Source organism: Drosophila erecta, unplaced genomic scaffold (assembly GCF_003286155.1).
Source record: "Drosophila erecta strain 14021-0224.00,06,07 unplaced genomic scaffold, DereRS2 tig00000021-arrow-pilon, whole genome shotgun sequence".
NCBI classification, from domain to species: Eukaryota; Metazoa; Arthropoda; class Insecta; order Diptera; family Drosophilidae; genus Drosophila; species Drosophila erecta.
The window spans coordinates 5,098,119-5,124,524 of NW_020825198.1; the positions used below are offsets into that span (position 1 = coordinate 5,098,119).

General features: G+C 43.8%; 5 protein-coding genes across 7 annotated transcripts; 1 reads left to right on the forward strand and 4 right to left on the reverse strand.

Moving 5' to 3' along the window:
• Window positions 1-2,434: 2,434 nt before the first annotated feature.
• On the reverse strand, window positions 2,435-3,038 carry LOC6545054. The gene has a single exon (XM_001971525.3). It carries the CDS (start codon window positions 2,899-2,901, stop codon window positions 2,692-2,694), a length of 210 nt encoding a protein of 69 aa, XP_001971561.1. The 5' UTR covers window positions 2,902-3,038; the 3' UTR covers window positions 2,435-2,691.
• Window positions 3,039-4,934: 1,896 nt separating this feature from the next.
• On the reverse strand, window positions 4,935-7,174 carry LOC6545055. The gene is made up of 4 exons (XM_026976812.1): window positions 6,911-7,174; window positions 6,485-6,595; window positions 6,009-6,422; window positions 4,935-5,240 (listed from the first exon to the last, which is right to left on the reverse strand). Exons 1-4 carry the CDS (start codon window positions 7,088-7,090, stop codon window positions 5,085-5,087), a joined length of 861 nt encoding a protein of 286 aa, XP_026832613.1. The 5' UTR covers window positions 7,091-7,174; the 3' UTR covers window positions 4,935-5,084.
• A 983-nt stretch (window positions 7,175-8,157) lies between these two features.
• Window positions 8,158-18,148, reverse strand: LOC6545031. Of its 3 annotated transcripts, XM_026976865.1 has the most exons (18): window positions 17,967-18,148; window positions 17,188-17,752; window positions 16,944-17,138; window positions 16,521-16,766; window positions 15,991-16,467; window positions 15,374-15,928; window positions 14,993-15,235; window positions 14,469-14,933; window positions 12,971-14,404; window positions 12,452-12,916; window positions 12,125-12,394; window positions 10,313-10,915; window positions 9,853-10,244; window positions 9,637-9,792; window positions 8,797-9,577; window positions 8,638-8,730; window positions 8,448-8,531; window positions 8,158-8,386 (listed from the first exon to the last, which is right to left on the reverse strand). In XM_026976865.1, the coding sequence occupies exons 1-18, from the start codon at window positions 18,012-18,014 to the stop codon at window positions 8,250-8,252; spliced, it is 7,209 nt and encodes a 2,402-aa protein (XP_026832666.1). In that variant the 5' UTR covers window positions 18,015-18,148; the 3' UTR covers window positions 8,158-8,249. The 3 variants fall into 3 exon arrangements, with proteins under 3 accessions (XP_026832666.1, XP_026832665.1, XP_015013407.1); XM_026976864.1 differs by having other exon boundaries at window positions 10,313-12,394; XM_015157921.2 differs by lacking the exons at window positions 12,452-12,916; window positions 12,971-14,404; window positions 14,469-14,933; ... (3 more) ...; window positions 16,521-16,766; window positions 16,944-17,138 and having other exon boundaries at window positions 10,313-12,394.
• A 347-nt stretch (window positions 18,149-18,495) lies between these two features.
• On the reverse strand, window positions 18,496-19,724 carry LOC6545032 (cytochrome c oxidase assembly protein COX18, mitochondrial). Its single transcript, XM_001971528.3, has 2 exons — window positions 19,149-19,724; window positions 18,496-19,094 (listed from the first exon to the last, which is right to left on the reverse strand). Exons 1-2 carry the CDS (start codon window positions 19,611-19,613, stop codon window positions 18,504-18,506), a joined length of 1,056 nt encoding a protein of 351 aa, XP_001971564.1. The 5' UTR covers window positions 19,614-19,724; the 3' UTR covers window positions 18,496-18,503.
• A 269-nt stretch (window positions 19,725-19,993) lies between these two features.
• Window positions 19,994-25,451, forward strand: LOC6545033 (F-box only protein 33). The gene is made up of 5 exons (XM_001971529.3): window positions 19,994-20,368; window positions 20,904-21,059; window positions 21,118-21,222; window positions 21,281-22,097; window positions 22,155-25,451. The coding sequence occupies exons 1-5, from the start codon at window positions 20,226-20,228 to the stop codon at window positions 22,284-22,286; spliced, it is 1,353 nt and encodes a 450-aa protein (XP_001971565.1). The 5' UTR covers window positions 19,994-20,225; the 3' UTR covers window positions 22,287-25,451.
• The last annotated feature ends 955 nt before the right edge of the window (window positions 25,452-26,406 follow it).

The window sequence follows — 26,406 nt, forward strand, 5'->3', positions numbered from 1 at the left end:
TTATTAGCAATCATTACACCCGCATTACCGAAATTTGTTTTTGGTCATTGTTGTCAGCAAAAGTATCTTTTAAATTACGATTTCTAACATATACAGAGCAAAATTTCTAGAGCGAGATCTCGATGTAGAGGCAAAACATGGCAAATGGTGAAAAGCAAGCAAAACGACAACAAGAGCAAAACAAATCGGTTTTTCTATCAATGTTGAATGGCGAATGTGTAGGAAATATTTAACCATATATACAACAAATATAAATTGTAGCTAAAATGGTTTCATGTAAACGAAATTGTTGAGTATTTTTAGTCACGAAAGAGAATCGAAGTAAATAACACACAACCCAAGTGACCGACAGACAGACAAATTGAAGAATTTACAATAAAATTGTGCAATTTTTACGCAGTTTCCCTGGATTTTCCACTGATTTAGTAGTCCATCTTGTTACCACAGATATTTGCACAGAATTTCGTTTCTTGCCTTCTGCTGACAAACTGTCCATTGCGCCTCTTCCACTCGTTTAATTTCCTTACCCTAAAAAGCCGAAATTCTGTTGCAGAATATATAGAAATTAAATTTAAAATTAATTCAAAGTGCAAGTTGCACATTGTGAGAATCTGTGCTGAAGCCGATGCAGGATAAATAAATACACTTGTGTAAAGGATAACGACGCCGCGATACAGATACCAATACACCTATGTTAAGCCAATTAAAGCGCCCATGAATGTGCTATAAAGCGAAAGATAGGATTACCACAGAAATACATAGCAATGATTAGCTGAAACGTAATGAAGAAATACTAGACAAATTATACTTTTAGCTAAAATCAAGTGGAACTATGAAATTGTATCCAAATTCTTCCGTAAAAGAAAACACATTTCTAGCAAACAATTTACCATACATAAGAGTCGAATATACATATACTATACTGAGCAGCATAAAAGTAGAGTCAAGGATATACGTAAATCGGATACACAAATATAGATACGCCCGAAATCCAGAAAAAAATACAGATCAAGCAATTGCAGCCCACTAAGGAAATGATATCAGCATGGAAAAGTGAGATTTAAGATGGATAGATGGCATAGATGGAGTATGGATTAGGATTAGCGATAGCAAAGGGCACGATTATTAGAGGAAAAATCCAACTGATCTCTACTGTGTTCTATGCTTTAGAGAGGACATACGAAAATAAGCAAAGTAAATTTAACTTGAAAAACCAAAGTATTACCATTTTGAGCTGCAATATTTTTTAATCAAAAACCAAATGAAGATGATGGATTTAATAATAGTAAAATACAAAGATAATAATTAATACATATTTTTCTCTTTTGAGATAAACCAAACGGAAACTGTTTTCACGTGAATTGAGTTAGGCAACAAATAAACGAGGTCATAAAATAACATAACATATTTCAAGAATGTATCAAAACCAAAGCTAGCTAAGAAAATGCACAAAGTTTTGTGTGTATTTTTCGGTTTTTATTCATGTGTGTAAATCTTCCGTGTGCAAAAAAAAGAAATATGAAAAAAGAAGCAAACCAGAACTACACTACACTACAAAAGCAAAGCCAGACACTAAGCCCAACTGAAATTGTCAAATATAAATTAATATATGAGGTCTATATGAGTATATATTTAGATAACAATTATATTATATATATACATATATATTATATACATACTGTGTGCAAATTATTCAGATCCATCAAAATACGATGCGGAAAAGTCTCTATATATATTTAGTAAAATTAAAACGAATGCGAATGAAATATGAAAAATGAAAAATGAATACGTAGTACAACGGCAAGCGAAATAAAAAGTATAAAGCAAAAACATATAAGAAAACACAAAATTTGAGAAAACGGAAAATTAAAAAAATCTATGAATAGCATATAAAAATAATTATTTATAAAGGCTGTAATTTTAAGTAAAAAAGATCAACCCGATAAACATAATAAATCTCAAAAATAAAACACAACAAAAAAAACGAAAACCAAACAAAAAATTTAACATAAACATATTTCACCCACAAAGCAAATTAAATTAACTAAAACCAAATGTAAACAAAACGCGAGAATATACTATAAAACATAAGTAAGAACGATATCTAAAAACGAAATTATAAAGCTAAACGAAAAAAAAATTATATAAAGTAATTACATACAACCAAAGGAAGTAAAGCATAAACATAAAACCCCAAATATTATATATATACGAGAACTCAATGTATGTAATAAATATAAAACTAATTAATAAAATCTTAAAAATGGAATAAACCGAAGGAATGAATTGGGCTTTCATTTGGAACTCATAACACTGATCATTCGATGAATTTGTGATTTAGATTTGGATTTGGGTCATTGCTTCTGGATGACTGATGACTGATGACGCATTTGGCAGACCTCCGTCAGACTTCAGACGAGAAAAACGAAAAATATTCTCTTATCTACGCGCTAGAATGCATTTATTTAATCTTTGCCTTTTCTTTTTTTTATATATAGTATATAACGCCAAGGTACAGAAAAAGTCGTAGCGCCAGTTTGGTTCAGATTCGATTAACTCTAATTAGCACGATAAGAACTATCGCTTTGGAAAATACTCTATATGATAAATACAAAGTGCACAAAAAAAATTACATATGTCTAGTGCGACATTAGGAACATGTCAAGGTCGGAACTAAAACTATCCAACAGCCTAATCACGGATATAGCTGCGATCGGTGTTCTGCATCCGTACACTCTGCGGCGCCTTCTGGGTGCGATCGAAGTTCTGCAGCTTGTTGGTCTTCAGCATCCGGGGATTGGGTCCGGCGGAGGTGCGCCAGTAGACCGTCTGCACCGCATTTCGTCCGGCAATGTAACGCGTAGTCGCTCCAATCAAATGGTTCACCTTGGTGGCAGACATCTTGGGGTTCTTCGTTTGGTATCACAGTTGGGTTGCTTTTGCTATAGAGTCGGCTCTATAATTGTGTGTTCAAATATGGATCCGTACGATCATTGGGGCGCTCGTTTCGTTTCTGTGGCCTCACTTGGCTCCGGATCCAGTATTTATAGCGATGCCTTATCAGCACTTTTATACTGGCGTATGTACGGCCATTATCTTGCAAGTAGTTGTGGCTTATCAGGTGTTACTCAAAAGGGTTGCCAATTGGCCTTTACTTGCTGGCTATGCAACCGAATGCAAGCCGAAGTGCGACGCACTTTTGGCCGGATTGGTCCGGATTGTTTTGTTTTCTCCCATTGCCTCGTGTCTAGACTTGTATCCGTAACCGAAATGGAGAAGTTGCCTTCATAGCACTTCCCAAGTGCGAACCAAAGTCCAAAGACTGATCTCTACGGCTGTGTCATTATTGCACAATTAATCAGATACCCCTCAGGGCATGACGTAAATCCTATTAAAAAGTGTGTACAGTCGAGCATGTGCCACTGGAACTGACCTAATTAGAAACTTGAATCCACTTGCAATGCCTCCGGGAAAGCTTCCATTACTAGATTAACTAAAACAGCACACATTTGGAATAGTTGCACAATTAAATGAGCAATTATGAATGCATTTATTGAGGATGCACTATGGTTTTCTCGAGCTGCAGCTCAGATTATCTATATCATAATATAATAATATCTGATATCTCTCTCCGGCTAGACATGCTGATAATGCACCTGATGCTTTGTTGTCTAAATTAATCTCATAATAAAATGTGTGCTCTAGGTCATGGGTTCCGCTTGATTGGAGCTCTTCTGTAAACGATTTTCTAGCATATATACATTAGCCTATTTAGAACACAAGCTCTCCAGCTGATTGCCCAGTGGGACCGAACTTTAAGATATGCTCCATCAGCTGCGGTCTTCTGTAATACATGCTATCATGAGCACTCTACGTGTGCGACGAGCTCTTATCAGTTTTTGTGAGTCGGCGACTGCCTGTGAATTATTATTATTTTGAAAACAAAACGTCAAGCTGGCACACGGTCTATGACTGCAATCAGGCGTTGTAAAATCCGGCAGAAAGTGTGCGGGTGATGTGAATCGTTAAGTCGACAATAACAAAAAACCATAACAACCAATACGCACACTTCAAGTTCAAGTGCGACTCAGAATCAGCGGGGGCCTTGCAATCTAGCCCTTATCTAGCCCTAGCATGCTTGCGCTTGAAGAACCAATGCATTCGCTGGCTGAAAAAAAAAATTAATCATCGCGATCAGGGGGAATATTTTGTGCCGAAACTTTTCCACGAAATCGTGGAGAGCTTGTTTTCTTTTTACGAGTGTGTCCAGACTTTTTAGTATTTCCTTTGGGCTTCTTTTCTGCCTGATAAGCGAGTTTGTTCCCATTTCTGCTAATCAACAAGAAACAAAAAATAGCTAGAAAAAAGAAATGTTTATAAATAAAGTAATCGCCAGACTATTGCACTTCGGCTTTTAAGATCCCCGTGAAATCGCGTGAGTATCAAAAGCTATCGACCTGATTTTATGATCTTTGGGGTTCCCTAACTTTTTTATTCCGAAACAAAACACCTGATTATACCGTTGCCGAGGACTGATAAGGATCATCTGTCCGTTTTTCGGTAAGTGCTGATAGTGTAAAAACGGAACGTTAACAGCCTAATCTGAATGGCAAGTGGCATTGGCATCCGATGTGTGTGACTGTGTCACCATGGCGTATGAGTAATTTATATGTATTAATTTCGGCAGTACATTTCGGTTGCCTACTTTTGGGGCTTGCAGATCCATATGAAGTGAACGTTGCAGCAATATTAACCGAATTTGTTCCGGAATTAGTGGTACCGAAATTCCAATTAGCTGGTGGAGATCCCCGCTAATTGAATTAAGCAAACACTTAACGCCTACAACTAGCCAACGGCTAATGCCCACTTAAGTCAGCCCTGTCTTATTCGTAATTGACTTTAATTGACGAGACGAGCAATTAAAACGTAGGCAATGTGAGTAGTTAGTTTTCGGGGAGCGCACTCGCCGATCTCTCTTGTGTATTGCTTAAGAAAATTATACATAAATTAACGTAATATGGCTGGACTCATTAAATACGCCGGCTGCACTTCGGCGATCTGGCGATCTGACGATCCCCTCCAGCTCACTGGCCACGCCCCCAGGCCAAGCGTGCCACCAGCAAAAGAGCTAAGAGGGCGTAGAGGCTGCCGCCCAACCGCCCACATCCGTTGCACACCTTGCGAATGGTCTCCGTGTAGAGTCCACGGCGGGAAAGCAGGTTCCGGATGCTACGCAGCTCCTGGAAAATCGGGAAAATGGTCAATTAGTTTTAATGGCAATGTATATGATGCTACAATCCTACTTCTTGTTATTACCATGTACTTAGCTTTGTTAGCAATGTAACCTCCATTCACCTCTTAATATACACTTGCTTATCACTAACAACATTTACTAAATAAGCTATTTGCATGTTATTACCTGACGCAGGCGAAGGAATATACGTCATTAAATACATTAAATACCGATTGTAAATAAACAAATATTAATCTTTCTTTAGAAGCAAACAAATTGTACTACAAATAAAGCGGTCTGTTCTTCAATGAAAACATTCCATTTCAAAAAAAAATTAAAAAAAGGAACTTACTCACATTCCATTATCTCAAAAAGAAATAAAAAAATGAATTTACAGAATGTGTGTCTCCAAAAGAAATTAAAAAATGAATTTACTCACATTCCATTATCTCCAAAAAAAATTAAAAATGAATTTACTCACATTCCATTATCTCAAAAAGAAATTAAAAAATTAATTTACACACATTCTATTGTCTCCAAAAGAAATTAAAAAATGAATTTACTCACATTCCATTACCTCAAAAAAAAATGTAAAAATGAATTTACTCCCATTCCATTAGCTCAAAAAAAATGTAAAAATGAATTTACTCACATTCCATTATCTCCAAAAAAATGTAAAAATGAATTTACTCACATTCCATTATCTCCAAATGAAATTAAAAAATGAATTTACTCACATTCCATGATATTGGAATAAAAAAATGAATTTACTCACATCTGAGCTGAGACCAAGGCGATTGCGGGTGAGAACCACTGTGTATATGGAGCTCTTCACATCGTTGCCGCAGAAGGTCAGCACCAGGTGATCGTTGACCGCTTTCACCACCTGGACGGTGCCCGTGAACTGGGTGTAGCTGTTCAGGGTGACCAGGGATCCTCGCTGCTCCCCAATGTTCGACCAATGGCCAGGTGCACTGGAGGTGTAGTTAAAGGTGTACTCCAGGTTGTTGTCGCGCTCGCTCCAGATCAAGCGGAGATACTTCTGCTGGCGCTGATTGGATCTGGACTGGTACTCATCGCTGTCCAGATAAGAGGATTGGGTGGTGGTGGTGCGTCCATAGTTGTTCTGATTCCGGTTGTAGTCCGGATTTCCATAGCCATAGCCGCGATTTGCCTGGCTCAAACGAATCTGTAATATTTGACATGATTACAATCAGTACACAGATGTATTGCGTTTCGTTTGGAACTGACCATATCCGTGGCATCGGCTAGATGGATGATGACACATGAGTCATACTCGTATGTGCCCGGAAAGTCTTGGCTGTGCACGATGATCTCGCTGCCGTACCAGAGGCCCATTATCTGTATGTGCAGAGAGGTTATTACACACACGTATGGGAGGTTGCGAATGGGGTCATTTGTGCGATTTGCATGCCACTCGCTGTGCGTTCAATTAAATGCCCACAATGAACAAAAAAAAATAAACGAACAGGGCTCAGTTGTGTACAGCATTGACATTGGGTGAACTGAGGGCGCAAAGGGTTAATTAGAACAAATCGACCATAATTGCATTAGCCAGCAATTAGCCTTCGTATTCAAATAAGCTTACATATTTTCAAATTGGCTGTAGCTGATACTTCCTGACCCTCGAGGATATTATCCAGCCGCTTAGCTTACCTGTTCCAAGTCCACCGAGTGCTGCGGATTGATGTTCATGCAGCGCAACTCGGCATTACTCTTTTCCGTGGTGGTGATGGGTGAACCACCATACATCCCAAACTGATCAACTGCAGTTCCCGCAATCGACCCCCAAAAAAGGCCAAAGATCGCGACGTATATCAAGGATTTGGTCCACATTTCGGAAAAGCGCCTCTGTTTCTACCGATAAGCCACGAATGCGGTCTGTTCCAGATGAAATCTCCCAATCAACTAACAGAGAATCCCAACGTGTGGACCGCAGATCGCACTCAGAGAGACTCAAATGCCCCCAGGAACCGCCCGTGCGCACTCTTTCTTTCGCTCAAAAAAATGCTGCCACACAAAAAAAAATTATTTTAAATATCTCTAAAGAATTAAAAAAAAAAACTATTTAAAGAAGGTATTGTAAATAATGTTTTTCTAACATATCAAAAAAAAAGGTAGTGACATATTTGAAATAAAGTTGGGATTGCTCACCATTCTTGGGTGAATATATTTCCGTTTCCGGAACTTTTGTTTTGCCAAGTGTAATACATATACATTTTAAATCTTACAACTATTGCCACACCGACGGCGTGCTAATCAAAATCATTCGAAGGCATTTCAGTGAAAGGTGTACCCAAACTTTCTCAGTGCATTGTGGCAAATTGTTGTATTAATTAAGTTAATTGTAGCGCTTTCCGAGCCGATCATCCAATCGCGCGTGCAACGCCCGCACAATGCGAACTGGGCGCGTAAAGAGCACCGTTCCGCCCGCGCGGATCGACCCTTCTCCTAGCCACCGGGTGCTCCCCTTTGACCCCTCCATCTGCTGTGGTGTCAATTGAGTGCGTGTTCCGCTCCTCCGGTCGGACCCTCAATTGATCGTGGAAAAGTGGAACGGAGCAGCCAGGAGGAGTACTCGGTGAGAACCGAGTGAGTCCAGTGGAACTCTCTGCTGAGTATGAAACGTGGGGGCATGAGTCAAAATAACATTGCGGACTTGTGAATTAAATCATTGTCGTCGATGTTGTTTGTTGTGAGCACGACGTTGTATCCCCGGCTAAAACTCGCATTGTTGTTGTGCGTTTTATTAGCATTGATTATGGATTTAATTCACTTCTCTGCGTGAGCAAATAAATGACGAGTACCGGCTGCAGTCGCTAATGGGTAGATGTAAGTTGGAGTCTTTACATTTTTCTTTAGATTTTACCAACTTTCTTGCATGCTCTGGTACTTCAAGTTAGTTGCTGTTTCTAAAAAGTCAGCTTTATTTGCAAATTCACTACGAGATTCTTATAAAATAGTAGTCATGTAACAAGGTTAGGACATGTGCTCCCTAAAAGCGCAGCAAGCTCTCATTGATCTTCTCGTAGATCCAATCGATATAGTGGTTGACACGGACATAGACACCCGGCCTGTTCCTGAAGCCGCAGTGCTGACCCCACGAAATAAGGCCGTACAAAGTCTCGCCATCTGAAAATATACATTTTGGAACAATAGTACATGTCTCGCAACAAGTGTAACCTATTCATACCGTCATCGGAGCAGACCAGTGGACCGCCAGAGTCACCTTCACAGGCATCCACACTCTCGTCCATGGAGCCAGCACAGAACATGCCTGAAACAAGGTGGAACATGGGGGTTAATTCCCGCACAAACTAGTTTACGCTCATAACACATCTGCCTATGGTTCATTAACCAAATGAAACTCAAGTGGTACACACCTTCCGACATTGCTGATCCATACACATTAGATTGCTTGCACACGTGATCGCCCAAAATGGGTAGCTCGGCAGATCCCAAAACTAGCGCAGGAGCTAAAAAAATAGCATTGGGAATCATATTAATGGGTGCTCAGAATCGCTATCTAGTAAACTACTCACTGGACACTCCCGATTTAATAGAACCCCATCCGGAAATGGTGCACTTGCGGTCCGGGACGAGCGCGGCATTCTTATCCGGCAGGCAAATGGGCTGGACATAGTCACTGAACTTCAGAGGAGTCTTCAACACCACCAGCGCAATATCGTTATTCATATGTGTTCCCTTGCGGAAGTTCTCGTGTATGTACCAGTTCTCAATGAACGCATCCTCCTCGGAGGACTCGGCTATGTTGGCATAGTGATCTCCGACACGAACGAAGTATGCTCCCTTTGGACTTCCGTACAGACAGTGAGCAGCGGTGAGGAGATGGCGCTTGGAAATGACCACAGCTCCACACCAGTGGCTGGAGATGCCTCCACGTCCGCGGGTCCTTATGGTAGCTTGCCAGGGATGGCGACCCCTCTGTGCCACATTTCCTCTGACCACGCGCTCCTCTCGGTGGGCGTACTCATCGGTCAGGTCGTCCTTGAAGATTCCGCATCGACGAGGTGTATGTACGGCCTTGCTCGATCGTTCCCACAGCCCGATTTGTGAATAGGTTCTGGGCGTGCTCTCCCCTCCTAGAGATCTACCGCCTTTAATTTGAGTCTGGGAATGCTTCTGACTGCGAGGTGGTGGCCCGGCGGTGCAGTGCAGCGCCACGTCTTCGGTGTGATTGCAATTGTGCTCGCCCCAGTTCCAGTGGTTACATTGGTCAATGCTGGTCTCGTTGCCAAAGCACATCACCTGATCGAGCCAAATGGGTCCGTTGCCGTTGCCAAATATGTTCTTCTCTATTTTCTGGGTGTTAAAGAAACCAGTTATGACTATGCATATGCAAATTTAAGATTGCTTAATACCGCTGGTCCAAAGAAGCCCATTGAGTTGCAGGCAACTTGGGCAGACTTGATGTTGAAGTCATCATCACATACACTGCCCCACACGCCATGGTGTTTCACCTCCAGGCGGCCTTCGTTTGAATTGCGACCTCCCTCTAAACGGTACTGAACGGGAGCCTGAAGGTATATGGATAAGGATTGCATTATAGAACATGGGCAAACTTTCAATTAACCCACCTGACAGACGGCGGCACACTCATCCGACTTATCCGCACAGTCTGGGGTATTGTCGCACACAAAGGCTGGTGGAATACATTCCTTGGAGGTGTGGCACAGCCAGTAGTTATTTGGACACTTCATCACCGGAACCTTGCAGGTCACACCCGCCACTTCATCAACGCCGCAGTTGTGAACGCCCCAACCTTTGAAGGAGCACTGGCTCAGTTGGGTTTCATTGCCTTGGCACTCGACCTCATCCATCAAGTAGTTGAAATCCTGGTTTGGGGGCGCATAAAAAGAGCTACCACGCACTTCTTGGGCGCCCATCTTGAAGCCAAGTTCACGGCAAACGACATCTGCATCCTTTAAGCCAAACTTGTCATCGCACACATAGCCCCATTGACCATTAGCTGGATAGGATTTGGGGATCATTTCATGTTAGTATGATGCTGTACTACAATTTCTGGCAGCCACTCACCCTTGACTTCGATGCGGCCCATGTTTGGACTCTCGCCCCCTGACAAACGCACCTCGTAGTCCGATGGCGGGCAGTTCGCCTCATCTTTGCCATTTGGGCAGTGTTTCTGCCCATCGCAAACCTGCTCCTTCACCAGGCACTGGCCATTGCCGCAATCGAAATCGCATTGGCTATCGAAGCCAACGGCTGAACGGGTGGCTAACTTGGGAGTCACTTCCTCAGCATCGGGATTGGACAGCAGCGCGTAGTCTTCTTTTGGATTCTGGTGTGGCGGAGTTTCATCCTTTTGTGGAAATGGGTTGGGCAGCTCCGGATGACGATGATGGTAGTCAGCACTGTGTGCATGGGGGTGACGGTGGTGGTGTTGGTGTTGGTGGGGAGAGGAATTGGGATGGTGCTCGGAGAACGGATCGGGTAAATTTGGGTGACGCCGGTGGTAGTCACGACTGTGACCGGGCGCAAGCCAATTACTTTTCATTGTAGTTGTGGTTGGGTAGGCGTCCGGATCTAATTCAGCCCTGCGGGTGCTCCGTTGAAAGTCTGTCGAGGCGTACGTGGTACTGGGATCTAGGGTCTGCTCGGTTCGGGACGTCTCCCTGGCATCTGGAAAAACATAGTCGTCGTCAACGGAGTCCAGGCTTTCCTGTTCACCCGCCTTAATCAGCTCGGCGTCAAAGTCAAGGTCTGTTTTACTGGTCGAGGAAGTGCTTTTGGTTGGTCTTGGTGTGGTGCTGGGCGGCTTACTAATCATGGACACTATGGCTGATTCAGCCTGCTGGGCCAGTTGCTCTTGGGCATTACCACTGTGATTGAAATAGGGACGCAGCATAAGCTTGAGGGCTTCTTTAATAGCCGCTTGGGAGTTGGGAACTGAGGCAGATCGATCTTGACTTAAACTTGGTATGGTCGTCTGGGGACTATAGAACTTATGGTCGAAGGGAGGAGGCACCAATACATTTCTGGCTGTCGTGGTCGTGAAGTCGTCATCGTCGTAGAACGGTTCCTCCAATTCAGGATTGAAGGGATCGGGATCTTGAGCTGGAGTTGTGCTAGTCACAGACACTTTGGGCCAAGAGGCGTTTTGAGAGTGGGCGATTCCTGCATAAGAGGGACTATAGTGGGGTTGCAAGGGATTTTGGAGAGGGATCTTATTATCCACAGGTGGATAAATGGGAAATGTGTGCAGTCGGTTAGCCAATTGCGGTGTTGGAGCCTGGGAAGATGAAGGGTTCGGAGGTGGCGATGGTTTTGTGTTAACCGGGGCATCTGGCTTGGGAGGCAAGAGTCCGCCGTAAAGATTGGAGTCATTATACAAAGGAAAGCCAGGGTTAGGGCTATGTCGGGGGGGAGCACTTGATCCTGGGGGCTTATTGTCAAAAGGCAGGGGTTTTTGCTGGTCTGGAAAACCACTGGAGTCAGGGCTGGACTCAACTGGCTGCTGTCTAGCAACTGGCTTTGAGCCACTGGGCAACTGATCTGGGTAAAAGCGTGGTGGCGATCCCGGATCCGGATAGGGCTGCAGTCCGTTGTAAGGATATTGGGGTTTCTGTTCCTCATCATAGTCCAAGTCAATGGGTTTCTGTCCGGGCAGACTGTCTTGGGGTTCCTTGGCACCAGGAGAATGGGGAGAATAATCTAGATCTAATGGTTGCTGTGGTGGTATGGGTTTCCATCCGTTGCCAGGCGAGCCATAATCAATTCTACGACTATAGTTCTGGCGCGACGGCACATGTTCGGGTTGGCCATAGTGGACACCTTCTGTATTGGTGGGTGCCATGGGGGCCATTGGAGTCTTATATGTAGGATAATTACGGTTCGGCTCCAGCGATCCCTCCACATATAGAGTACTCTGTGCAGGCCCGCGCTGGACGTAGGATGTCTGCTGGCCAGACCAATCCGTATTGTATCCGTGGTGATGGTTATGCGGGTTTTGTTCCACACCTACGCCTGAAGGTCGCTGCATGTTCATATCGGTCCAACGGTCTCCGATTACCCGCGTTGTGGTGGTAGTTCTGGTTGTATATCGATTGCCGAACTGATCTCTGCCAGATGTCTCATAGGACTTGGATTGGATGGGATTGCCTGCAAGCAGAGAGGGGAATCTTAAAAAGGGCGAGACTTAAGCCAAGGGTTAGTAACCATTAGAGGGAGCCATCCAACCGGAATTAACCCCCCGAACCAAATAGTCGGTGCGATCGTGGCTGGGCAGCTTATCATCCAGCACGCACACTCTACGAGAAACGCTGAATATCTGTTGGCTCGGACAGTCGTGCATCTCCGCCTGGCCAGGTCCGCACCGTAGGTACTTGGTGGGCAGCCGCGGATGTGGCAGGGTTCCGGTTATTCCTTCGGGACAGGCAGTGACTGCGCCATCTATCATCATTTTCTGTGTCCAATCGAAAATGATGTGCAGTTCATTGATCGTGTACAGACGATCCTCACGTTGCACCTGGTCAACGGGCTTACAGAATCCATGGGAGATACTGTAGTGTTGTTCACCCGGGCAGTTTAGTAATTTCATTCCGCTCGGGCCACAGCTCAGGTACTTTGAGCAATCGAACGGATACACAAAGAAACCAACGAAATCTCTGGGACATTCCAAAGCTGCAAGGAAAAGTTTAGGCACACAAAACATAGAGTCCGCAGTTGTTCACTCACAATTATCCTGATAAGTTTGCGGTCTTTCAAACGGCACGCGATCCGTTTTGGGTACGTGCTGCTCGGGCAAACAGTAGCTTTGGGATACACTGAACATATCGAGGGGCTGACATTGTCTAGGTAACGTATGGCCATCGATGCAGGTCAGATAGCCTGTAGCGTCGAAGGGATTTGGAAAGAGGCCGCTCACCTTTTCTGGGCACAGCAGAGGAGTTGGAATAGCATTGGGCGGGACTTGCCCGGGATAACGCCCAGAACCTGTTGATTGGAGGGGTGGCTGGTAGCCACCAGTTGGTTGGTGTGGTGGCTGATATCCACTATTTTCTTGAGATGGTGGCTGGTAACCCCAATCTCTGTCCACGGGTGGCTGATAGCCTCCGTTTGGCTGAGAGGGTGGCTGGTAGCCTCCGTTTGGCTGAGAAGGTGGCTGGTAGCCTCCATTTAACTGGGAAGGTGGCTGGTAGCCTCGATTGCCTTGCTCAGGTGGTTGGTACCCTCCATTTAACTGAGAAGGTGTCTGGTATCCTGTGTTGGTTTCCGAAGGTGGATGGTAACCTCCATTTGGTTCGAAAGACGACTGGTATCCTCTGTTGAATTGAGAAGGTGGCTGGTAACCATATGAGGATTGATTGGGTTGATTGTAACCTCCATTAAGTTGATTGTGCGGCTGGTAGCCTCCTTTAACTGAATAGGGTGGCTGGACACCTCCAATAGTTGGCAACGGGTTGTGGTAATCTTCATATGTTCGATTAGGCTGCTGGAAGCCTCCAAACGGTTGAGAAGGTGGTTGGTAACCTCCATAGGCTGGTAAAGGTGGCTGGTATCCTCCATTTGATTGAACTGCTGATTGATTGGGTTGGTGGCTGTAGCCTCCATTAGCTTGGTAGGGTGGTTGGTAGCCTCCATTAGGTTGGTGGGGTGGCTGGTAGCCTCCATTAGCTTGGGGTGGCTGGTAGCCTCCATTAGCTTGGGGTGGTTGGTAGCCTCCATTAGCTTGGGGTGGTTGGTAACCTCCATTAGCTTGGGGTGGTTGGTAACCTCCTCTAGCTTGGTAGGGTGGTTGGTAACCTCCATTGTTTTGAGAAGGCGCCGGGTATCCGCCACTTGAACTATAAGGTGCGGGACTCTTTCCAGGTGGCTGATGGCCTCCGTTAAGGGAGTCCTGTTCTGTCTGCTCCTCTTCCTCATCCCCCTCGTGACTTAACTCATGCGGCGTATCTTCCAAATACTCGACACGATCATAGGCTTCGGTAATCTTATCCCTAGCCACACACTTTTGCTGGGATATGCTAAATGCATCACCTTGCTTACAACTTTCTACACGAGTTTGCCTATCCCAGCACACTATATATTTGGTGCAATCGAAAGGATGTAGGTAATAGCCCTGGGCTTGCGGAGGACAGGACAACGTTGTGGGGTCCTGAATAGGGTCGACTGCGAATGGGAAGGATCACGTAGTATGCTGGTTTATGAAAGATGGTTTTACGCAAAGTCTTACTCGAGATTTGTACACTGATGTAGGCATAGTCCAGGTAGTCATGGGGAGAGAGGAGCTGTCGGCCTACACACTGGCGTTGGGACAAACTGTATAGAGCTGTTGGCGGACAACTCGCAATCTGTAAATGCCCACCTTGGCACTTCACAAAGTGACCGGCATGGAAGGGATAGGGGTAGTTTCCACGAAGCACGGGTGGACACTCTTTTAGTGGCGCCTGATGAAGCTGAATATCCTGACTGTTATCCGGTGTCTGGATCTGCAATTCCTCCCGGAACCTTACGCGATCTTCACTTGTCACCAGACGACTTGGCCGGCATGCTCGCTGGGATAAGCTGAAGGCCATTTGACTTTCGCAACTTTGAATGGTCATCTTGCCGCCCTCAGAGCAGCGTACATATTTGCCGGCGTCGTAGGGATAAGGATGTAGGCCGTCGGTGCCGCCCGGACAGGAGGACAGTATCATAGCTGATAGATTTAGGTGTTGTAAACATGCATTTAGGCTAGCAATCCCATGAGGAACTTACTCAGATCGATGCTGATAACAGAGACTTTATACGTCACATAGTCGCTGTAAGCCAACTGGGACTTGGGCTGGCAATTACTCTTGGATATGCTAAACACATATCCAGACGGACAGCTTTGAACCGCCAATTTACCAGCCTGGCAAAGGAGGAACTTTGTTTGGTCGAAGGGATGAACAAATTGACCGTTCACTTCGAGGGGACACAATATATCTACCGGGAGCTCTGGAGGTGGGTGAGAAGGGTCTATAAGAGGTTTAGTCATTATATCTTAATCTAAAAGGGCAAGCAGAGAATGGATAGCAAAATGGAAAACCAAGCCCGATGTAAAGCAGCAGGTGAATAAGAGGAAGTGGACAAGTACATCCGTAGAGATCCACTCACGCGATGACTCTGTTGGTGGGAAAGTATCCAATGGTTTCGTTGGGTAAGTAGTTCCTTTGTTTTGCTGTGTAAATGGGGTTTGTCCAGGCGCTGAACTTCTTCCAGTGCAGTCCACCTGACTGGCGTAATCGCAACTATTTTTGTCTGTACTGAAAGCTGTGCCCGGACCACAGTCCATTACAAAGGTTTGCCCATTTGCACATTGCAAGAACTTCGTGCAATCAAATGGATGGGCATGATTGCCAGAGGCTCCAGGTGGGCAGGATATGTCACCGGTTTTCCCGGAGCTCTTTTCGGCCTCCGGACCATCTGTCTGGTAAGTCGTAACAGTCGTAGTTTCAATTAAATATTCGACATGATCGCTGGGTCCTTTACACTGTTCCTTGGGTACGCATTTCTGATTGGAGAAACTAAATATCTCTCCCGGTGTACAGCTCTCAATGAAGGTCTGCTGATTCCAGCACCTGACATACTTGGTGCAATCAAAGGGATGCAGGTAGAGTCCCTGGGCTTGTGGTGGACAAGTAAGCGTCGAACGATCCACCATAAATTCAGCTGCGAAAGTAAAAGGGCTTTCAAATCAGGTCAATCCGAAATAAGACTCCTGAGATGCTTACTGGAAAGTTCAGCACTGATATAGGCGTAATCCAAATAATCATGGGCAGCGAGGAGGCGACGAGGCGCACATTGCCGCTGGGAGAGGCTGTAAAGCTGTCCAGTGGGGCAGCATATGATCTCTAAAGCTCCATACTGGCACCTGACATAGTGCCCAGCATGGAATGGATAGGGGTAATTCTTCTGGACATTGGGTGGGCACGACCTAAGCGAAGACAGCTGGCCCTGAACATTGGCCCGACTGTCTGGGGAAGTATAAGTTGTCTGGACTAGGACTTCCTCCCAGAACTGCACTCGATCAGAGCTGTGCACTTGACCACGGGGATAACAACTTCTTTGGGACACACTGAACGCCATCTGGGGTCCACAGCTTAGGATGGACATCCTACCATTGGTCGAGCACTGAACGTACTTTTCAGCATCGTAGGGATACAAGTAGATGCCGTTGATGTTACCAGGACAGGCATTGAGAATGAGAGCTAATAACGTATTATGATGAATTCTAGTGTACAGAGATGATAAAGTAACTTACAATACTCATAAGTGATTTGGGAGACAATCAATGTGACATAGTCAGCAAAGGCTAATTGTTGCTTAAGCTGACAGTAGCGCCTCGAAATGCTGAACACATAATTGGGTAGGCAGTTTTGCACAGCCACCTTACCGTCCTTACAGCTAAGGAACTTTGTTTGGTCAAAGGGGTGAACAAATTGGCCAACGGCTCCCACTGGACACATTAGGTAGTTAACCTGAATCTCAGCAGCCGCGAAGGAGGAAGCTGTTACAATTCAAAAGGATCAGGATTAGCGTATATCAAGTTAGCAAGGAGCAAGAAGCAAGAAGCAAGAAGCAAGCAAAGCATGAATAGCGTAATATGAGAAAATAACCCCAAATGGACAAGCAGATGGACCAAGCAAAGCCAAGCAGTACGGATAAGAAACTCAATGACACTTACAGGGGGTCCGAGGGGAGTCAGAATACACACATACCAAAGAGGAGCCATCGAAGATGTGACCCGGCGGACACTGTTCCACCTGAGGCCTAACACCAATTCCGCACCTCAAATACTTGTGCACGTCGTGAGGATGTGGACGAAGCCCACGTGTACCGGGTGGGCAGCCCAAGTCCTCCGAAGGCACCGCAGGGTAGCCTAACCGGGTGTTAGTCAAGGTTTTGCAACTTAAATCACTCATACGTACCGTGGCCAAAGTTATCATCTACTCCTGCTCCAGTTGCAGTTGCAGCTCCGCATTTGGCCAGATCCTTGTGCACACACACCAGCGATGCTGTACTAAAGGCAGTTCCTGGTGCGCAGTCCATAACAAAAGCCTGACCATTGGCGCAGTTAAGGAACTTGCTGCAGTCCGTTGGATGCGGTTTCAATCCATTCACTCCGGGCGGGCACTTGGGTTCACTATCCAAGTGCCTCAGTCTTCCCAGTCGCGTGGATGCGGGCTCCGGTGAAGAGCAAACCACATTGCTAGGGTGATCGCACACCTGGGTCCGGTCATTGAACAGAGTTCCGGGCGAACAGGTCTGAATGGTGGGGCTTCCATTAAAGCAGTTCACATAGCGATGACAGTCGTGGGGATATGCAACCAGACCCGTAAAATGCGGCGGGCACGCCGAATCCCGATGGTAAATTGGCTGTTGTTGGTCGCCTCCGTAGCTCGAGTACGCGTTCCCTGCTGCTGATAAGCCCACTGGTTCCGACTGCTCGCTCCGGTAGCCACTGCCTGATCGATAAGCTTTAGCCCCGGGTCGCTGTCGAAAGCGCAATTACGAAATATTATTGAGCAACCGAAGAAATTAGCTTGAAATTAAGTCCAATTAAAATTGAATTCTTAAGGTATTTTTACTTTGACTTCGAACCACATTTTTGTTTCACAAAAATCTTAATTTCGAAATAGTCTACAATCTGTATATTGTTCTTCAAAAAAAAGCAAGGTGAAATTATTAATAAACTTTCGATACTAACGTCCACTAGCAGGATCGCCAGCCAAAGGCCAAGGAGCCACTTGGCCATATTACGTTTCCGCTTTATAAGTATTTTTTTTTTTAATTTAAATATTGCACCAATGCTGATAGCAACAAGTCAATTGTTTTTCTCGCGCTTTTAATTTTTCGTTGTGATCCCGTCCGACTTCCAGGCTCGACTGACCCACACCCAGATCGCATTTCAATTCAATTGGACTCGGGATGAATCTCTATCTCAGCCGCCGCTGATAGATGCTCTCGTTTGTCGCCAAACCAATTGAGTGGACCACTATCAGGGCTTGTAATCTCAAGACACTTTTGCTGCCTTATCGCCGTTTTGTTTGCATTTCTTTTGGGGTTTTTCACTCATTTATTTACTTCTACGAATCTGGGATGATGTAGCTTAAGAATGATGATGATGATTTACAGTGGCGCAGTTGCTTTTAAGGGTTGTCTATATTTGTATATGTCACCCATAAACGAACTAAACGTCATACCCATATTAGGCTACATAGGTGATTAGGACTACGAGACTAGATCATTTGGCTGCCGGCTTATCAGCCGGTGGCCTCTCGGCAAGTCTTAGCCTCTGCTGTATTTTTAGCCAGAGCAGATCGTACGGCTCTCTGAGTTCCGTTTGTGTTTTGGGAATTCCCACAGAACGTCGCACTTCCGGCGAGAGGATCAGCAGATTTTGAGCAAGGCCAAAACTGCTGGAAGCTACCCAGTATACACATAAAGCTGAAGGCACAGTACACGCTACTGGAACCATCACCACACTCAATCCACGGAACACGTTGTTGGCGATGTTCTGCAAGCGCGTGGAAGGACGAGTTCTGGACATGGCTTGCACTTCAATGATGGCCAAGTTGATGAGGCCTAGTGCTACGGGCAGGATATAAGAGTGATCCACCACCGTGAGATTTGGTATCCAACCAAATCCTCCAATGGTCATTTCGGTGGTTACAATTTGGGCTTGAATGGACGTGGGATCCGGCAGCATGTACACTAAATTGCGCAGAGCCACGGACTGGAATATCCAGAGTGGAATCTGACCCCATAGCACAATCATGGTCTTCATGGGATGGCAGTTATCGCGAACTATAAGGTTCTGCCACTGCTTCTTGATCTGTAAGGTAATTGATATGAGGAGTGATTCGAGAATATTTTCATTTCAACAAACCGAACGCCGATAGACAATCAGAGTTTGCTGTTCGCTCCACTTGAACTTTCGCTTGGCCATGGCTGCCTCTTTTTTCAGTTCCTCCACAATGGCCGGCATCTCCAGCGCTATTTGCTCGATTCTGGCGGTGATTTTGTGCTGGTAAATGGTCAGCGGTAGGGTGACCACGCTCCGGAGAAGGAAAGTGGACAGCACGATGGATGCCCACCAGGGCAGACCGCTGTAGTCGTGGATCTTAATGAGTACATCCTGCATATAGGCCACTGGGGTGCTGTTGGACAAGGTCTGCCAATATCCCACTAATCCACCGGCATTTGCCAGTTGGACACTCGCGGCCGCCGCTTCCGTGGAGGCCAGTCGATGATTGTACGTGTGATTGGAAATAGTTGCTCCTTGGTAAGTGTACTTATAGGTGCAAGCAATTATTGGCTTCCTAAAGGTGCGCAATAGCAGCGGAGCTGCCATTATAAATTGATATAAAACCAATAATCAACGTAAACAACTAAAAAGAATCAGCAGTGCGTACTGTTATCATTACGAACAGCTGATTGTTACCATAACACGGCTTCAATCAGTGTGACCGTCGCCACGTTTTTAAGTAGCATTAACCCTTAACTGGCGCTGCAATTTTTTGCTGTCCAGATATAGAAAACATTGAAATGCAGTTATTCACTAGAATTAATTTAAGGGAATCCATTGATAAGAATACAACAAAAAATAAATGTATATTCGATACAATTCAGTAAAAAAAATTATTTGGTGTTATTCGAAAACCACACTTATAACTGCTTTTCTTTTTCAATCATTTTGAAATATAGAAATTTCTAATTATCTCGGCTTACTTAAAATGGCTAGACGTAGTTTAAGTGCACAATTTGTTTTTTAATAGAGGTTTTATTTCATACGCATATGCTTAAGATAAAATTGTGTTTGTATAATTATTTGTTTTCGCGGTCTTGGCATATTTGCAACATCGTGCGACGGTCACTCTAATTTGGCATTTTAAATCGTTCAGCTTACTCGGCTGCACTTGCAACTTTTCATTGTTTGAAACGCAATTAATATTTAAATCGAGTAATGAATTTTAGCCAACGCCAACCAGAATGGCACACAATACCATCGGTGGCACTAAATCACATATTCGACTATCTGGACGCCCAGGATCGTCGGTCTGCAGCGAGTGTATGTTTTTCCTGGAGACTTGCCTTCTTTCAAAAACGGTGAGTTGTCACTGTGTGGGTGTGTTTCCGTGTCCGTGTGTTTGTGTTTGTGGGTGTATGTGGCTGAAATGCTTAAATTCGGTGCTTATTGGGTATATTTCCTTTGTTATTATCCCATTTATTATATATATTATATTAATCAAGCGCAGAAAAACATCTGTGCTAGCAAGAACGAATCGTAGACCCCAAAAATGGTTTGTTGTTTCTTCGCATTTGGCAAGCTTTCAATGTGTGTGGCAAACAGCTCGGTTCGTTTGTTTATATTAGTGTTGAAAAAAGGGGAAAGTCCACGATAAGAGGAATTCCCCCTGCCAATAAATGCAATTAATTAAACTAATTGATGCGATAAGCGATGAGCTGTAAATTGCGATCTTAGCGATTGCGAGAAAGACACTTGTGTTCTTACCTACCTGTACTTTTCAATATTGATTCATTTATTTTATTTATAACGTTATTTTAATTAGTTATAATCAAAGGTAATTTAGTATTTACAAATATATGAAATTAATCAGTGCCTTCTTTTTTAACCCATCAGCTATTTTAGAAACTTTTGCTTTCAATTGGATGTGGGATGCGATGATCAGTTGGCCTTCTTCCATCGCTCCATGGCCAATTTGGCTAGGGAATTGATAGTAGTTTTTGACTTTCAAAATGCATTTCACATCCAGAAAATGCGACGACTTCTGTACAAGTAAGTTTGCTTTAAAAAACCCAAAGAGTACTAAACTTAACCATTTTCCCTCCCACAGAGTGGCGCGCTGTGATAATATCCAGAAATTGCGTTTCCAAACTCACAATGTGGGCCTCGTTGCCATCGGAAGCATGCACAGTGAGCACTTGTTGGCCATCGAACAGTATGTACTATTAGAGATGAATAGGTTCATTAGTAAAATATTTTGACCACCCAAACAGATGCTTTGTGGAGCCGCTGAATCTGTTTTTAAGCCGCAAGCGTCAGCCCTGCCAGCTTCTGGACCTTGGAGCCATCGAGGCCCTCTCATACTATGGCCATGATTTCCTAAAGGCTATGGGAAAACCACAGGAACTGCTGCAGCTGACGCTCGCAAGCATCAAATACGATCCTAGTCACTATCCCATTCTCACGCTGGACGCGACCCTGCTGCAGAAATGCGCCGCCCTGCAGGTGCTCTCCCTCGACTACGACACACTTTCCGACGAACTGCTGCACACTATCCAGGTGCTTCCGCTGCGGAAACTATTAATCGCTGTGCACGGCCTAGATAGCGAAGAGCATCCCGACGTGTCGGAGACGGCCTGGTCCCACTTTTCGGACCACTTTTCAAGCATTGAGTTGGTGCTGACCCTTGTGTATGCCTACGAGGCCATCGAACTACTGCAGCATCGTGTGCTGCGTAGCAATATGCCTGTTACTCATGTGCGACTGCTATTCTGCGAGCAGATGAACGCCGAAGCCTTGGACTGGATGTCGTTGCATCACAACGAAACGCTGCGCAGCATCCACTATGTGGACTCGGCGTACAAACATTCCAATCGCATGAACTACACTCGCCACGGTTTCTTGCGCCAGGACCCATTCGTTATGATGGCCTGGCGCTGCAAGCAACTGGAGGAGATCGTAGTGCACGGGTACTTGATGGATCCGCATAACCTCGTGGGCATCGCCCGCCTTAGGGGTCGGCAGCTAAAGCGTCTGGAAGTCTCCATGATCAATTGGTCAGGCGCTGCTTCGCTGAACGCCTATAATGAGGTGAGTTCTTTAAAACGTACTGTAACTAAATGAGTAACTTTATTGATTCTCTTGCAGGAGATAAGCACCTTACTGGGACAACAATGGTCACCCATCAGCCCTGACAAGATGCCGCCATCGCTGGCCTACGACTACGAGTTACGCGATCAGTTCGTGTACGAAATGCTGCGCCAGGATCTCAGCCAGTAAGTGGTCGAAATAGGAAATTACTCAAAAATAACCAAAAATTGAAGCAGTCATCAAGTGAACGAAAGAAATGCAAACATGACACGTGATCAACTCGAGCGCATAGAAATTAATTTATAAATTGCAAAACCTAATTACGTAGCTAAAACAAAACCCAAAATAATAATGTAAGCAAACAAGAAAATTTAACCTTCATAATAAGTTTTCAAAATTTGTATATGTAAACCAAACCTTTTGATTGGCATTGCATTTCATAGAAGTTAAATTTCCTAAGTTCTTAGCCTTTGTCGAAATCAAAATCGCGATTAGCCCTTGTTTATTAGTACAAAAGCGACAGATCAAGAGCGACAGGAATGTTAGGAGCAAAGCAAAAGACTTGAGCACTTCACAAATTTATGTAATTATGTAACGGGGCGAAATGAGTTTGTTGAAACCTGCTAGAGAAACATCATTTTATAAGCAACAACAACTGTGATTCAAACGAAATGCAAAAGCGAATGCAAATGCGAATGCAAATGCAAATGCAAGCCAGTGTGAGAAAGTGCTATACCAGCTCTCATACAAAACATAACAAAAACGACAAGAGCAAATTGTTGAGCGAATTGTCTAGTTAGCTAAGTTTAAAAGTAACAAAAAGTGTTGAAAATGTTTGTAAAACCAAAACTACGACCAATGTCAAATTGTTTGCTCAAAACGACGCAATTGGCACAAATTGTTAACCTTTGAAGTAGTGTGAATAAGTACAGAATCTGGCGCTCAATTGTGATAAACCAACAAACAACAACATAAGCAAATGTAACAACAACGAGAGCTAGATCCTCGTTCGCTAAGCGCCGCCATTTGTGTAGTTTAAAGTGATATTACCAGCAACAGCAAAGCAAATTGTAAGCAAATACAAAACACCACACAGATATATATGTATTGTAATAGCCAAATGGAGCTAAGGAAGTAGCTGTGTTGAGTGGTGCATGCGTTGTGGCCAGATAAACGGGCCAGAAAGCCAGGCAATTGTAAGACCCAAAATCCAACTTTTAAGTATTTCGTAGCACAGGCATTAATTATACAACTATGTACTATATTTAACCTATGTTTGCACAAAACAGCAGCGTGTTGTTACGAACCGCGGCTCATCCTCCCTAAATTTGCTTGCCGACCACCAAGTACAACAGCAATAATGACAGCATCAACATCAACAACAACAAAAATGGTACCTGAAGATCATGCCGAGCATTTAGAGAACAACCGAACAACAACCACAAAGTACTTGCTCAAATGTAACAATCTAAACAAACACAAAATCTATTGAAACAGAAGACTGAACGACAAAGAGGGTGTTGACCTTGTTGTCAGAGCAAAACGGAGGATGGCAATTGGTTTCTGGGACAAGTAACACAAGTAACAACCGCAAACAAAATGCGATCTCAAAGACAACTCTTACAACTATCCAATCGACCATCTATATTTGTATGTATGTATCTATATGTAACCAATGCATGTAATCATTTTTTATGAACTGCAATAGCGAATATTAATTTGTAAAACAAGTGCAAATCATGTGTAAAGCGATGCAAACTAGGAATGTTTGTCAAACAGCAACGCAACACGGCCACAGAAAAGTCAAATCACGAACAGTGTCTGGGGTCATTAAGAGATTGAAAATCCATGGCCTAAGTATGTTATCAGACCTGTTTTTATGTGGCTGTGCATTTAATTTAAGTCTAGTACGTACCAACACAACAACCAACACCAACAACAAATGTGATAAAAGTGTCATGCTGCTTCCACGAACAACAAAGTGTGCAAAATGCGACCTAAGATACTGCACTATTGAAGCAATGAGAACGGTAGTAAGCATTGGAAAGGCAGGGTATATTGGGTATATGGGCTCTATTTTATAGCACTCCGGTACACTAGCTTCTATAGTATTATTTTCCAAATTAACCGCCCAATTAAATGGCTATAAGGAAATTCGGAATCGCGTTCAAAAAGTATCACAGAAAATTGTTAAATGAATAGAAAAGAGTAACTCCCATATTGTTTATCAAGGAGTTACATTTTGTAAAAAGTGAAAAGTAAAGTGCCCTATACCATACCCTATAAAATAAAAGGGGCATTGAGCTATAAAATAGAGCTGGGACTGCAAAAGATCGTTAGCTCAATATCCAGCCCGAACTAATCGTCAATCAATGGATTCATTCAATTACAATCAACGTAAATGAAACAAGTATTAAGTTTTTTGGTTATACTAGAGTCACTTCCAACGCTGCTGTATATGAGTAACGTTCTTTTTGTATACTTACTACGAAACAAATATATTTTATATGCCATTTATTGTATTTAAATTCGAAGAGACCGAAAACCACTTTGTAAACCATTCCACAACCACAAGAAACCAATGCGATTTATGCTAACGTATGTACTGATCCAGGTGCAACACTACGGAAAGAGGGAAAAGACCAACCAAGTTTAAGATAAGTGTTGATCGTGAACAACAACAAGTCAGGGTGTTAATATATGTATATGTATATGTACTATGTAGGGTATGCTCGATGTCGAGATTCAGGGGAACAACAAGTGTGACATGGGCGAGGCGGAAAAGGAGGTAGAAAAGCAGGAAGACGATATGATACAGCGGTGCATTAACAACAATGTTTAAATGATATGTATATGCAAGTTATGCTTAAATGTTATAAGAACAAAAGTGAAGAAAGCTGTGATATAACAAGATCCAACAAAAGGGCAAACGACAACCGACAACACACAATGATAACACCAACACATTAAACTACAAAAACAAGATACAAGCCAATTCGAAACGTGTGCGACCAACAAAAGTATGTTAACAACCTTCCCGAAACTGAGAACCAGGAGAAGGACCATCTGAAATGGCCAACGATATGAATTCGAAGTGAATTATAGAAGATTGGATCAGATCCAGCAGTAGCTAGCCTAGCGGGTTAACGAAGGACGAACAGGGGAACCAAAGTTTAGAGCCGAAGTGTTTGAGTGAATCAACAGCGTGCGGAATAAGATTGATATTCCAGTCAGGAAGGAAAGCGAAGAGATTTAAGATGATTCAAATGTTAAATTATATATCGATATGTAGTGAAACACACATAAGAAATGCACATAGCTTAAATATATACGAAAGCAAACATTTTATTTAAAGTCAATTTCCATTTGATTTGCCATGATTATGTTTTGTGCGAGATTTTAAAGCTTAATCAATCGAGGCCAACGACAGTTTGTGTGGCATATGCAATATCATTACCAAGTAAGACAACCAACAAATATAAACCAATTAAAGCGTAGCAAACAAAATGCATTCAATTGAAAAACCAATAAAAACGTTTCAAACTTAAATCCAACTTGTGTTCTAAACTATTTAAGGAGGAGGGGCTCCACTTGTTTATTGCCTCTAATCCTTCCCAAGGGTGTAGAGCTTTATTTTCGTTGCATACTTTGTGGGCGGCGCTATGCAATAGGCCACTGTAGGCACAAGGTAGCCGATTAAAAGTACATAATTCGATATAATAAAAACTTAATGTCAACAAAAACAGAACACACACACTCGCACGAACTTCCGCTGAGCAACGCAAGCGCTCCAGGATGTTGGGAGCTTTTCTCAGTCCTTGAACTTTTGACCTTGTTTCTGGTCGGAATGCTCGCTGCCGCGGTTATGTAAGCAGCTGCACGTATCATTATGCAACCTGGCCACGCATTGCATCTTGCGCGTTTCAGTGGCTCTCAAACTGCGGAGGCTTCGTCGAGCGATAAGAACCAATCATCATCACCTAGGCCAATTAAGTGGGCTTTGCCAAATAGATAGCGCTGTTGAATGAATGTCGTAATTATTATCTGGATTTTGTTGCCCACGACAGACAACCGGCGAAAGGCGTCAGCAGCGCTTTTTACACAAAATGTGATAGTTTTGGCCAGGGCCAAGCGCGGCAGTAAGCCATTTAAATAGTAAACGGCGACTGATAACGCCCATTGGCGAAGTGACTCGTCGTCCAGTGTGACAACAAACGATTTCAAATAGTTCTATTTAAAATGTTTCATTTATTGATTGGGCAGCCTTTTGGCCAGGTTCAGCTCGATTATCGACACATAGCGGTGGCAT

Coding starts and splice junctions, on each gene's coding strand:
- LOC6545054 (XM_001971525.3), bottom strand. CDS start 2,901: ATGTCTGCCACCAAGGTGAACCATTTGATTGGAGCGACTACGCGTTAC.
- LOC6545055 (XM_026976812.1), bottom strand. CDS start 7,090: ATGTGGACCAAATCCTTGATATACGTCGCGATCTTTGGCCTTTTTTGG. Junction 6,423..6,484: donor TAGCCGATGCCACGGATATG/GTCAGTTCCAAA, acceptor CAAATATTACAG/ATTCGTTTGAGCCAGGCAAA. Junction 5,241..6,008: donor GCCTTGGTCTCAGCTCAGAT/GTGAGTAAATTC, acceptor CCGATTTTCCAG/GAGCTGCGTAGCATCCGGAA.
- LOC6545031 (XM_026976864.1), bottom strand. CDS start 18,014: ATGGCCAAGTGGCTCCTTGGCCTTTGGCTGGCGATCCTGCTAGTGGAC. Junction 15,929..15,990: donor TATCAGTGCTGAACTTTCCA/GTAAGCATCTCA, acceptor TTACTTTCGCAG/CTGAATTTATGGTGGATCGT. Junction 8,731..8,796: donor TATTAAATCGGGAGTGTCCA/GTGAGTAGTTTA, acceptor CTATTTTTTTAG/CTCCTGCGCTAGTTTTGGGA.
- LOC6545032 (XM_001971528.3), bottom strand. CDS start 19,613: ATGGCAGCTCCGCTGCTATTGCGCACCTTTAGGAAGCCAATAATTGCT. Junction 19,095..19,148: donor TGATTGTCTATCGGCGTTCG/GTTTGTTGAAAT, acceptor ATTACCTTACAG/ATCAAGAAGCAGTGGCAGAA.
- LOC6545033 (XM_001971529.3), top strand. CDS start 20,226: ATGAATTTTAGCCAACGCCAACCAGAATGGCACACAATACCATCGGTG. Junction 21,060..21,117: donor ATGCGACGACTTCTGTACAA/GTAAGTTTGCTT, acceptor TCCCTCCCACAG/AGTGGCGCGCTGTGATAATA. Junction 21,223..21,280: donor CACTTGTTGGCCATCGAACA/GTATGTACTATT, acceptor CCACCCAAACAG/ATGCTTTGTGGAGCCGCTGA.